Genomic DNA, 13410 nt, shown 5'->3' with positions numbered 1-13410 from the left:
TATCTTCCTATATAGGTTCACTATCTTGATATTTGTTTTAGTAAATTGTATATATAACATAGATTGAAATCCCAAAGCCTGTTTAAAAAGAACACATGAGCAAATTGTAATTACTATCTCATTGAGCAGCTACTATCACTAAAAACATTTGCAGGGTATAGAAGACTGAGTACCTCTCCATAAATTCTAATTATGCTTTATTATAATAAGTGTTTCATGGCAAAAATCAGTCATGAATAAAGATATAAATAATTGAATAATTTAAAATTATTTAAAATAATTCTATATTATTTTCTTTAATTTTCTCTTTTACAATGGGAATGCTTAACTTTGATATTTTATAGTTGCAACAATTTAGAATATATCATTTAAAGGTTGCCTCTTTCTTTTCCCTCCCTCCTTCTTTTCCTCCCTCCCTTCGTCCTTTCCTTCCTTTCTTCCTGTCTTAACACTGTATAGCCAAGGTTGGCCTGGAATGCACTATATAGTCCAGGAGAGACTCAAACTCTCCATAATTCTCTTGCTTAGCATCACAAATTCTGAGATTATAGGTGTAAGTCCTTATGCTTGTTAAAAATATTTACATATTGAAAACCAATTTTATGTATTAAATAACTTTAGAAAACAATGCTTTGATCTTGTTAGATTCTTTTGAATAACTAAATAATATCATTTACTTACTTTTTTCTTTAGTGGCTGAAATTAGAAGGATGTCCTCAACACTCTATAGACATTTAATTAACTGTTAGTGCATGCATATATGTGTTCATGTATTCATATATGTTTCTAAATATAGCCTGTTCAGTCCATATATTGTAACTTGTATGTCTGTTTTCAGGGCTGACCATTTGGCACTGGACAACCAATTGGTATCCTCTTCTCTGGGGAGGTCATACCTACTCATACCTCTACTCAGTTGCCTGTGGTTCTTTGTGTAAAGTTGAGGCCTCCTGAGCTTTTCTCTGTGCATTTTGGCTCATTAAGGAAGCTTCTCTTTGCAACAGACAGAGATCACTACAGAAATCCACAGTCAATCAAAATGCAAAGTTGTGGAGCCCAGTCCCTGCGGGCACATCTACAAAATACTCCCACACCCAAGGCCCAGGGAACACTGTTAACTTTTAAGGGAGACGTGCACAGTCTCCAATTCCTTCTCTTATGACTGACATTTAATCAATAGTTAATCTGTCACTCGTAAAGTTTATTGATTTGAAATTTATTGAGCACATGATTTTAGAGTTTTATTGAGTTAGATATGATGTTTTGTGGATACTGTAATGATAAAGACCCTACCTTTGAGTAACACAATTTTTTTATTAATTTCTCTCTTCCTTCCTTCTGACTGACTCTTTGTCAGTCATTTCAAAAACATATTCCTTTAAGCCACTCGCATTCAGAAGTCAAAATGGAGAACAAAATTGTTTAGCTAGGTGTATGTAGTACTCATGGCATGTGTTTATAAATAAGAATAAGAATATACAATTTGAAAATTTAAATATAAAACAAAATTAGAACCTATAGAACATTTTTATAACACTAATTTCATTTGGAACTTCTTCAATAAATTTAAATTTCTGTTGAGAATTTAAAACACTTAATTGCTAGTTCTGAAAATATTATCATATACTATTAATTTAGTCTGTGAAATAAACTTAATAAGGTTGTGAGGGCCATTCCTGAAAATAGTAGCAGGTCTTACAGTTGCTTTCTTTTGTTTCATGGTCATGAGGTGACCCAAAAATTGGCTTCAAATATTTAAACATAAATCAGTCTACAAAGTCAATTTTGCCATCTTGTGTATTTATCTAAGAGGAAAATCAATTTCTTAGTTGTAGAACAATTGTTCTCTATTTAAGTTCCTATTAGATGCTCCCATTAAAAATGTTTTACTCTGTGTTTTAGTATAATCCTTTTCTCTTTCTGTGTGTGTATTGTGTTTATGTGTATGCACATGTGAATACATGCGTATATGTACAGTACATGCTAGTGCATGCATCTGCTATTCAGATTCCAAAGTTATAGGTGCATAGCCATACCTGACTTTTTACATGAGTTAGTTCCAAGTGTTTGAACTCAGGTTGCCATGCTTGTCTAGCAATTACTTTTACTCATTAAACCATCTTTCCAGCTCTGTTTTGGGACTTGTACTATCATTTTTAAAGTTTCTCTTTGCCCTTGTCATATTGCTTTAAATACTGTAGTCTTATAATAGATAAATTCAAGGTCTTTTTACTTCTTAAAAATCTAGATGATGTGCTGGGCAGTGGTGGCACACGCTTTCAATCCCAGCATTCAGGAGGCAGAGGTAGGCAGATCTCTGTGAGTTTGAGGCCAACCAGATTTACAGTGAGAATTCCAGGACAGAAGGGCAACACAGAGAAACCCTGTCTCAAACAAACAAACAAATAAAATCTTGATGGTGTATGTAGTAACTCTTAATTTGCACAACTCCTGAATGACTCCCCATGCACTAAGTGAAGACTTCTTCTCCTGTAATATAAGATATAGCACTTTGGCTGAGGTTTAGTAAGTGGGAATGACTAGAGCCAAGTCATTTTGAAAGAGCTGTGTCACAAAGAAGTGATAATATCTTTCAATTGGGGCACATGATAAAGTGAGACTGAATAATTTCTTTTCCTCATCTCTCAAGGGCCAGTTGTAGTTCTTAAAATCTTGCCTCCTGGGGGGGGAGCTATGAGACAGTTCAGTGGTTAAAGGACTTTGCTGCCAAGCCTGATAGGTTTGGTTCTGGGGACCGGCAGGGAACCAGGATAGAACAAATTCACGCACATTGTCTTCTGACCTCCATGTGTATCTCCCAATACATAAAAAAATGTAATGAATAAATATAATTGCACATAATAATGTTGCTTGTGGATTGGGGTGGTTGCTGTGCAAAAGAGAACATGAGTTTGTGTGGTTTTCAACATTTTCTCCTGAATCATCAATAGGGGTGTGATTAAAGCAAACTTTGATAACTAATTAAGCACATTATATTCAGTTTATATTACAAGATTTTTGCTAGCTAAGTTTATCATATTTATTTAGGTAAAGGGTACTGAATGGTTTGGCAGTAAAGGAGCTTGTGCAAGCCTGGAACCCCGGTAAAGGTTCAAGGAGAAAACCAGCTTCACAATGTGGTCTTCTTCTCACCTTTTGAACATGCATGTGCAATGGCCTGTTTATGCACACATATTATGCACACATTCACTAACCATGAATAAAACTATAATAGAACTTAAGTAAATATTCATTTAAAAATTGCTCATTTGGGAGTTCTGTGGATAGCTATAAGTTTTTGCCCTAGAACATGGAACATAATGGTGATAATGATGTTGACTTCTTCTGGCATAGAAATGAAAGAAATGAGACTAAGTCATATGAACAAGACAGACAAGGTTTTTTGATTAAAACCTCATTTTGAGCCAACCAACTTAAGCCAAAATGTCCAGGACTGACCAGGCACAACCAGACAGCTTTTATTAATTTCTTCAGTAAATTAAAAGTTTTGTAATTGCATGGACAGTTTCCAAATATGCTCTTCTGTGTGCAAACATCATGACCTTGTACTTGTTGGGCTAAGGGGTCATTAACATGATTTAGAAACTACTGATTTATAATATCTGGCATTATCATCTTACATGAATGTCTTAACCCTAAGCAAGAGGGACTTTAAGTACTTGAGTTCCTAAAAAGTTCAAAGGTATCATAGAAGATAATCATTCCAGTGAGTGGATAGGCAAAGCAGTTAGCCTTCTGTTATTGACTTGAACAAATCTTTTCTTTCTTTCTTTTTTCTTTTCATTCTTTTTTGTGTGTGACAAATCTTTTATTAAATATTTACCATGTTCATATGAAGAGATGAATAGTGTGCCACAAAGCTGGAGGCAACAAAATGAGCAGCCATGGTGTGACACCGTGGTGACAAGTCTACAAATCCTATTTTAGTTATCTATCAAATAGCATAAGTTTCAATTATTAGGCAAAGTTTTATGAACAGATGTGAACTTGATAGAGATTTCTGTGGGGAGGGGAGGGTAGAGAGTGGAAGGAAGGTAGGAGATAGAGTTGTCAGTAGGTAGTGTACATGTGTTAAAATATGAACAGCTACCCTTGTAATCCCATCTTTTGGAAGACAGAAGTGGGAGGATTTGTGTGAGGCCAACTAGAGAGAAAGCCTCTCTCAAGAAACAAAATAAAACAAAAGGCAACATTTATTTATTTATTTATTTTAGCAAAAATAGATGTCATGTTTCTGCAAAGTGACTCAGGAAACAGTTATAATCCATATTCAGATGCATTTTCAAAACTAGGCAGAAACTAATAATAGTATATTGCTCTGCTGTGTTACCTCCGAAGTTAGTGATTTCCAGGTTAATGAAGAGCAAGTAAAAGCAGAGGGCTTTCTAAGTGTCTCCCATCCCTTGTGTTGTCACTTATGTAGCTCTCTTAAACCACAGAGGTTCTGGCTTGGTTTACTCTGAAGCAGCTCCTAGGATGTAAACATTCTAGTTTGTGCCTAATCTGTTTGCAGGTAACAGGCCAAGGACCTAGAGTTTTTATGTCTCTGGTTTTCTTGTGGTGGTCCCTACTGGTTTTAATGCAGGCTGGATTGCCTATACAGATAGTAACACATTTTTAGACAAGTGGAATCCCTACTTTGAAAGAGGTTTAAGTACTGACCTGGGTGTCAAGGGTTACATCAAACAAATTCTCTTCTAGTTTCAACACCTAATGTCCCCTTTGTCTGTTTTCTTGACACTCATGCTCACGTACTCCAATGCAAGGTAGTATTGTATTATGACTGTATAGAAGATATGTCTTTCTTTTGTAAGATGAGGAAATATGACTTTAAAATTAGAAACTTTCATTTTATTTATAGAAAAGCGTACATAGGGCAATTGAGGCTCTCAGTATTGGTTTCCTTAAAGCTATCTGTGCCTACCCACATGACATGGGTAGGTATAAGATTTCAGCTAAGAGAAAGTCACTTTTTAACTCCATCATATGTGAAAAGAGGCATAGTAGGGTTAATATAGCTTTATCAGCTTTACACAGAAGGAATATTACATTTTCTTGAATTTCACATGTAAACTATTTCTAGTAGATTGTGTTGATCCAGTTGTGTCTAATTCATCTTGAACTCTGCCTTCATATTCCTAGAAGATCATTCAAGGAGGTTGTCTCCAATGTGTTGTCATATTAGAATGCTAAATGTTAGTGTTTGAGGAAGGTTATTTGCTTCATTTTAGGACTTTGGATACTGTCCTATATTTTTCTCTTTGTTTATGTTACTTCCTGCACATTAATTGCTGACCCCTCCCTTCTAATTCCATATGCATGCATAGAACATACTTTCCTTTATCTCATTCATGATGTACTTTTGACAGTCATTCCATCTTCTTTCTAAACATATAATCTTATCTCACGTCTAAGGTGAAAATCATGTGTCTCCACTGTCAAGAGTACACATGTTGATATTTTACATTTGTTAATCACCTGTATTTATTTGTTCAGACTAGCTAGCTGTCCCTTAAGCAACTCTTCCTACCTGTTTTGTGCTTAAGGTAATTTTCTACCATGGTACATTTATTAGAATGTAATACTGGAAATATAAATATTTTTGAATCAATATTCAACCTAATCTGTCTCTTATCTTAAAAAAGTATAGTTATGTAGTGATCATATCATCAGGTTTTTTTTATTAAACTTTATTTTGAGTTCACTAAGACTTTAGGCAAGAAAAAGAAATGGCAAGGAGAGGAAAGCTTTGAGAAATGGAGGCCGTGCACTGAAAAGCTGTAATCCTTAAATATGTTAGGGTTCTCAGAGGGTGTTTAAAATACACAGGAATGTAAGTTGTGTATTGCATTCTCCTTTATCAATGCTCAAAAGAAAAGGGGCTTCTGTGACTGGTTGTCACCTATACCTCAATGAAACTTTGTCATTTTCTGTAATTCCCTTTTGTATTGAAGACAGTAGAATGAACATTACTAACACATGTAAATGTGTACTTTTGTAAAAAAATAATATGATTTTTAGTGGTCATTTATCTTGCCAAATTTTAGTTTTCTCATCTGTGAAGTGTCAATTAACATTCACTTTTCTGCTCAAGGAGTGATTGCGTCATGCGATATTGATAACATGTGAAATATGATAAATGCAAAGAGATTTAGGCAAATATTGTATCATTGAATTATCCTTTGTCTCTCGAACATTAATCCTACCTTACTTTAGAGTAAGGTCTATCTTGATCAAAGCCTGATGTAACTAATAAATGACCCAATAAGGAAATAAAGGATTGAGGCAAGCTAGTTGTTTTATTTTTTCTTATTTCATTCTTTTATGTCTCCTCTGTTTCCTCCTCATTAAAACAGTTTTGGTATGAACCATGATGGAATTGGAAATTCTTGTGGAACGAAAGGTCATGAAGCAGCAAAACTTATGGCAGCTCATATTACTGCAAATACCAACCCCTTTTCCTGGTCTGCCTGCAGCCGCGACTATATCACCAGCTTTCTAGAGTAAGTAATCTCTGGAGAGTAATGATAAATTGCTCTAGAAGTAACTCATTGCTGGAAGCCTAATGCACAGTGCTTCAAATTTTGTATGAGTAATTTTATTGGGCCCACTTACATTCAGGCCTCTCCCACTTGCTTTAATAAATCATATGGCACATTTTCCAGGTCTTACACAAACAGTGAATAAACTAGAAGTGGAATGAAAATATAAGTGTGATTGATGTAACGAGTGATTAGAAGTTTTCAGTAAATGGGAAGCATTTCAGAAAGAATTTACATTCGTATTATTTAGTAGAGAATAAACCAAACTTTAATTCAGTAATTCAGTATTTCTTGATGTGGGTGAAAGAACTGAATTCTTTAGGAGTGTCAAAGTATCTAATAGCAACAAATAAAAGCAACAACCAAACTAAACATCAGGAGAGAACATTTTGAGGAAGGATTTAGTATCCATCTTTTCAGCACTTGGGGAAGCTTCATCATGGTTAATGATGTAAATCCTAAAACTGTGATTCTGCACATTTATAAATATGAGTGAGCAAATGTATAACTGTGTTTAGAAAAAGAGATTTTTTTTTCTCACGTCACTCATATAGGCACTCATATTGACTTTAGGACTCAGGAGACTTGAGAGTTGTTTCCCATGTGGCCCAGCATGTTAGTTTATTTTTTAATCTTAAAAGGTTATGAGTTTTTTAATGAGTTTAAATAATAATGCTTTTATCATTAGATATTTTGTATATCATAATGTTCAATGCTATAATATATAAATTAATTGATATTCATTAAAATCATAAACATTCATATTTTAAGTAACATCAAGGTTTTAATACTTTATTACTGTACTGTTACTTTAGCTGTTTGGTGCTTGCTACATTTTCACTTGGGGGATGAGATTAAATACAAAATGGACATTGTTTTTAGAAAGCAGCGTATATTATACTTCATATTAACATAATTGTATTATAAAAGTTTTAAATTCAGATAGTTTATATAGGATAAAATTATGCCTTAAAATTTTCCTTTACTATTAGTAGCCAGGTCATAGAGTCTAAAAACTTATATTTATGTAGAAAAGAAAGTTAAAATTACCCGGCACAGATTTGGACGTAATAATCATAAGATGAATGTTGAAAATAAAATTAAAAAAATTTATTGGTACAATCATTCATTGGGAATTCATTTCAAAAAGTTGTTCTGAATAACCATATTGTGAACTAAATTTTTTTAATTTATTTTTTAACTAAAAATGTTTAATCTTAGTAAGAAGTCATTATAATATTATACTTGTCTACTGTCAGATTGGGTGAAGTGCTTTAAAAAGACAGTAATTTGTTTGATATCTTTGGTAATTTTTAATAGTGACCACTGAGCTGGGCGGTGGTGGCGCACGCCTTTAATCCCAGCACTAGGGAGGCAGAGGCAGGCGGATCTCTGTGAGTTCGAGACCAGCCTGGTCTACAAGAGCTAGTTCCAGGACAGGCTCCAAAACCACAGAGTAACCCTGTCTCGAAAAAACAAAAACAAACAAACAAAAAAAAATAGTGAGCACTGAAAATACCATTTAAAAGTGGTTTCTGTTGAGCTCATTTACATAAATTGTAAACAGTATTGACATTCTCCTCTTTGTGGGAACTTGACCAGATCTGAAATTTCTCTCTTGTCTTGACTTTTGTTTTCAGAATAAAATCTTACTCTCTATCATCATAATTACAAATTGTGTAACGTGCTCAGTATTTTTGTGTAATTTCAATGGCAGTCCTTCTCCTGAGTTTTAAAAATACAATTTTTCTCCTCTGTATTCTATTTCTGTCCATTGGTTATACAGCTCATTAGCAAGTACTGGCCCTGTATACTAAACACAAGGACCACGGCCTAATTTTCCTGTGCCTTACACATGGAATAAATTGTGTGTGTTCTTTTATGTACTAAAAACATACAGAAGCATAGATGGATGGACTACTTTTGAGCTCCTGCCAGGTCTTGTGTAGTTGGAGCTGTATTATGGCTGTTAAAACACTATAAAGGCACTATATAGATTGCTGCTAAAATACAAAGAGCTGACCACTGGTTTGGTGAGGGTCTCGAGCTACTAATCCTTGCATTATAGCAGTCCAGTGAATTCATGAAAGTGTTTAATCAGAAGACATTATTTACTCTTCATTGCTTTACTCTATTTTTATATATAAGCAAAATAAGTGTTGATAGGATTCTAATGGGCTTATTTATCCTGTATTTTATAAAAAGTGTTCTTTTGTGTATTCTCATGGAAATGCCTGTAGTTAAAACCACTAGTAAATGGATAAATGTTAAGTGTTTAATTAAAAAAAAAGGTTTGGGAGAAAACTTAGATCTCCTCTAATAATAAACTAAATAAATAAATCTTATTATAATTTGTTCAAGCCACAAAAGATTTTAAACATAAGCTTCATTAAAAAGATCAGTTCACTGGATCACAAAGGTAAAATACTAATATAAAAGATTTATTTGCCCCATTTTCTGTGCAATTGGCTTAATTGCTTTAACAGCTATGAGTGATATGTCTATATTTGTATTTATATTTATAATTAAATCCAGAGGCATTTTGATAAAGGTTTGAGTTTACGTCTATAATTTGTAGTTGGCTCAAAAAGGGTCATAGCACTTCATTTTAGCTTTTCTTTTCAAGAAAAAGAAACCTTGCAAGAAGTAATTTCTAAAGAACTGCCACTCAATCAGCAAATGCATACCGTCCTCTACTTAGAGACTGTATAGAACAAGGATGATCCGTGACTTATCAATGAGCTTTCTGATTTATAGAGATCCATTATTCACTGTTTAACTGGAAAAAGAAAACCAAAGACATGGCCATAAAAGCCACTAGAATACAGTCTCTCCTGTCATTCTGCAACACTAGGTGCTATTGATCAATCAGGAGATGGTGTTTACCAACTCCCAATATTTTTTTTCAGATTTCTTAAACTCGGTGATTCAATAAGTGGTTCATGAATCGCCCAGAAGCCGTCCTGATTAAATAATAAAGAACCCATTTCCGTTAAAATGGACGTGTTATGCCAGCTTCTGATGTTTTCCGAAGACGGCTTTGCAGGTAGTGTCTTTCCTATCTGCCTGCGGGACTCACTTATTTACTTATTTAGAAAATATAAAAGATGAACCTGGTATGAAGGCTTAACTCATTGACTATGGGCTAGTTTACCAGGCAGTGAAAAGCAGATAGCTTTTCCGTTCATTCCTGATCACTTAGAAGTAGTTCAGAGCAATTTCATATTATTTCTAAAAGATACGGGGCCTTGTGAGTCATCTTTTACCCTATTTAAAGTTTGTCAAAATGCTCGAACTCTCCAGGAGCTGTAGCACAACTGCGTGCCATTTCAAGTTATATACAGAATCCATTTCACACATGGGTGGAAGTTGAATAAATGCACTGAGTGGCATTGTTACGACTGGAGGGGAACTAGGAAGAGGGTTGAGAGAAGTAATGTATGATGGACAAGATGGCCAAAGCACTCATATTTGCTATCTCGAAATTGCTCTTGAAGCTTAACTTCACTCTATTAAATGGAAAACATCTTCTTAGGTGCAGCCTCTCCTCACCCTCCCCCAAATTGTAGTATCCAAAACAACCCGGCAGAACAGTGTGTCAGTCAGTATATGTGACACACTTTAAAACTCTTGCTCTAAACATGAGTTTCTTTGATAAGTTGTCATTTTGTGTGGTGTGGGTATTGAGTCAACCATTAACAGCACAAGATTTGTATATTTGAAGCCTCAAGTCGTACATTCATATCGTAGAGTGAGTGACAGGAAAAAGAGATTTGATTTTAGATTACTTTGTCCTTACCTGATTATGTCATTACATTGTTATGTTTGGTTCAAACATGGTTAGTTTCATAAAAAATAATAAAGCTACTCATGAGAAGATAGTGGATAGAAGACATTTGACTTGATGTAAATGTTGATATCAACCTAGTTCATACTTAATTCATACGTATCAGCATACCTTTGTGAAAAAAACAGCTGGCCTTAAATTACACTTCCATTGTTAAGGCATTATAAGGTGTGTACAACTTAGGTAGATGTCCTTTCAGACTGGGCCACTGACTAGACTAAAGCTCCATCTTAATAATCTGTTTTGGTAAGGATAAATTTTAAATCTCAGTTGGTAATACATCCTCATGTGTTCTGAAAAGAAAGCCAGGAGGACATATTTTATAAAGATCTATAAATTTTAGTAGGAGACTGAAATTTGGCTCATGATTTTGTTTTCAAGGTTGACTTTGGGAATCTGTGAATAAAGGTTCACTAAATTAGAAGTGGGGTACATAAAATGACTTTCCCATTACAATGCAAAGAGTTTTAGAAATATAAATATATTTTGATTTACTATGAATTTTTCATAATCAACACAGATATGTATTTTTAAACTGATACGTATTTTACCTTATCTTGGGAGGTTAAATAAAAGTGCAGATTATGAATTTAATAATTATCTATATTTATAACACATTAACTAGGGTTGGTATTTTTGTTGGGAAATATAAACTGCTGAAAAAGTAATTATAGACCTAATTTTATGCGTCTAGTTTTACATTGGACAAATAGATTAAAAGTTATAGCCTCTTATAGATGAAGACTAATAGTTCTGTATATTTAGTTTATTAATAAGTAAAGGTTAAGTTTTCTTTATGAAAAAATTTTCATGTGGCACTCAAGGCATACATGATTTATCTTAATAAATGCTGCTAATGAGAAAATTCCAGAAAATGTCTATGGATTTATCACTTCTTTTGTTATTTTGATACTATCATGGATTACACTAGGCTTGGTATAGTAAGGGTTACTGCTTCTCAGTTAACTAAATTCTATATTAAATATTAAACTAGAACTTTCCATAGCTTTTGTTTTGTTTTGTTATAAGAACATTATGGTAAGACTATGTAACATTTTTTTATAAAAAGAAATTAGAAATACCAGATATATTGATATATGAACGTAAGAATTATGTGACCCAATCTTAAATGGAATATTTTAACTTGTTTTAAGCAGGAGTTCTAAAATAAACATATGTGTATGAAGAAGTGAAACTATTGAGAGGAGAACAGAGAGCTGGGCTGGTAGCACATTCCTATATGCCCAATACTCAGATGACTAAGACAGGACAATCAAGGCTACCTTGATCTACATAAAGAGACTTTGTCACAGACAGACAGAATAAAAATAAAGACATTATTGTTCCAAATTCTATTTTTGGGAGGAATATAGGAGATCAGCAAGAGAGAATGAGGGTGAAGGATTTTAGTAGAAAAAGTGAGTAAAAGCAAATTATGATGATGTAAGAAGAAACTACAATGAAAACCATTAATTTGTATGATAACTTACAAATAATATTAAAAATTATTAATATAGGCTTTGATAGATGGCTTAGTGTAGTGTTTTTCAACCCTTCGGGGTTGAACAACCCTTTCATAGGAGTTAATTACAGATATTCTACATATCCGATATTTTCATCATAATCAATAACAGTAGCAAAATTATAGTCATGAAGTAGGATTGAAACTAATTTTATGATTGGGGTTTCTCCATGACATGAGGTACTGTATTAAAGGGTTGTATCATTAGTAAAGTTTAGAACCATTGTCTTAGTGGATCCAGTGTTTGATATATAAGCATGACTACCTAAATTTGGCTCTCAGAACCCATGCCAAAGGTCAGGTACAGTGAAATATATCTGTAGGCCCAGAGTATGTATGTGGAAGTGTGTGGCTAGCTGAATCCTGAGGTTTACTGGTCAACCAGTCTAACTAAAACAGGTCCTGGTTCAGTAAGAGACTGTCTCAAAAATGAGATGGAGATAATTAAGGAAGACATTCTGAAACTAACTTCTGGATTCCACACAACTGTAGGGGTGAGTGCACCCTTACACACATTTTCACAAATGCATATACCACGGGGGTTGGAGGGGTTAGAGAGAGAAGTTACTAGTGTAAGATCAAAAATCAGACATTACCTCATGAACATTTAAAAATCAGAAGAGCAGTTACTCATAGGAAAAAATTTACTAGAATTGACTTCTCAGAAATTCTTTGGTTAAACACACATGAGGGACAGAAAACAGAGGAGAGAGAGAGAGAACCTCTTCAGATAGAGTTAAATCCACATCCCACAGATCTGTGTTCTTTGTCTTCTGTGTCTATATCTGTACTATTTCAGAATGGTAGTTTATAGCTTAGAAATATGAAAATGTCTTAAATTACTGTTCTTCTTAAGAATGTGCTCAGCTGGTTGACGGTGGTGCATGCCTTTAATCCCAGCACTTGGGAAGCAGAGGCTAGTAGATCTCTATGAGTTGAGTTCAAGGTCAGCTTGGTTTACAGAGTGAGTTCCAAGAGAACTAAAGTGGTTACAAAGAAAAACCCTGTTTCAAAACAAACAACAATCAGAAAACTAATAAGAATAAGAATATAATGATGCTCTATAAATTTTAAATAATTGAAAGTAGCAGGAAAGACACCTGGAAAGTGGTAGACAAATTTTACTAACATATGCAACTAAACATTTACTATGTTAAGACTTAACGCTAGTTAAGAATTAAATGATGAAAATGGTCCCATTCCTCAAATACATTCATCAAAGCTTTGACGTGTTGCCAGGGGTGATTGTGTACAGTGCTATCTGTACACATACATAGTGGGAACATGTGGGATGGAGAAACAATTTAATCAGTCGCACAGATACTTCCTGTACCTGAGGTCACTTGACTGATAAGCCTTGCTGAGGTGGACATTTACAACCATCACATTTCTGAAGGCCTTTGTTGATATGGTGTTCCTAACTACAGGCTCACTTTTAAAATATACATGTGTTTTCTTTTGTATCTTATTTCATAGGG

At 34.1% G+C, this 13410-nt stretch overlaps 1 protein-coding gene across 1 annotated transcript in view; it reads left to right on the top strand.

Moving 5' to 3' along the window:
* Adamts6 (ADAM metallopeptidase with thrombospondin type 1 motif 6) overlaps positions 1-13410 on the top strand; it is a 195745-nt gene that overhangs the window by 59486 nt on the left and 122849 nt on the right. Inside the window, exon 9 of the mRNA XM_057789774.1 lies at positions 6378-6524. Within this exon, the coding sequence (XP_057645757.1) occupies positions 6378-6524 (147 nt within the window). The remainder of the gene's footprint in view (positions 1-6377; positions 6525-13410) is intronic.

The sequence above is a fragment of the Chionomys nivalis genome, chromosome 15, assembly GCF_950005125.1.
Source record: "Chionomys nivalis chromosome 15, mChiNiv1.1, whole genome shotgun sequence".
NCBI classification, from domain to species: Eukaryota; Metazoa; Chordata; class Mammalia; order Rodentia; family Cricetidae; genus Chionomys; species Chionomys nivalis.
This window is presented reverse-complemented; position numbering and strand designations above follow the sequence as displayed.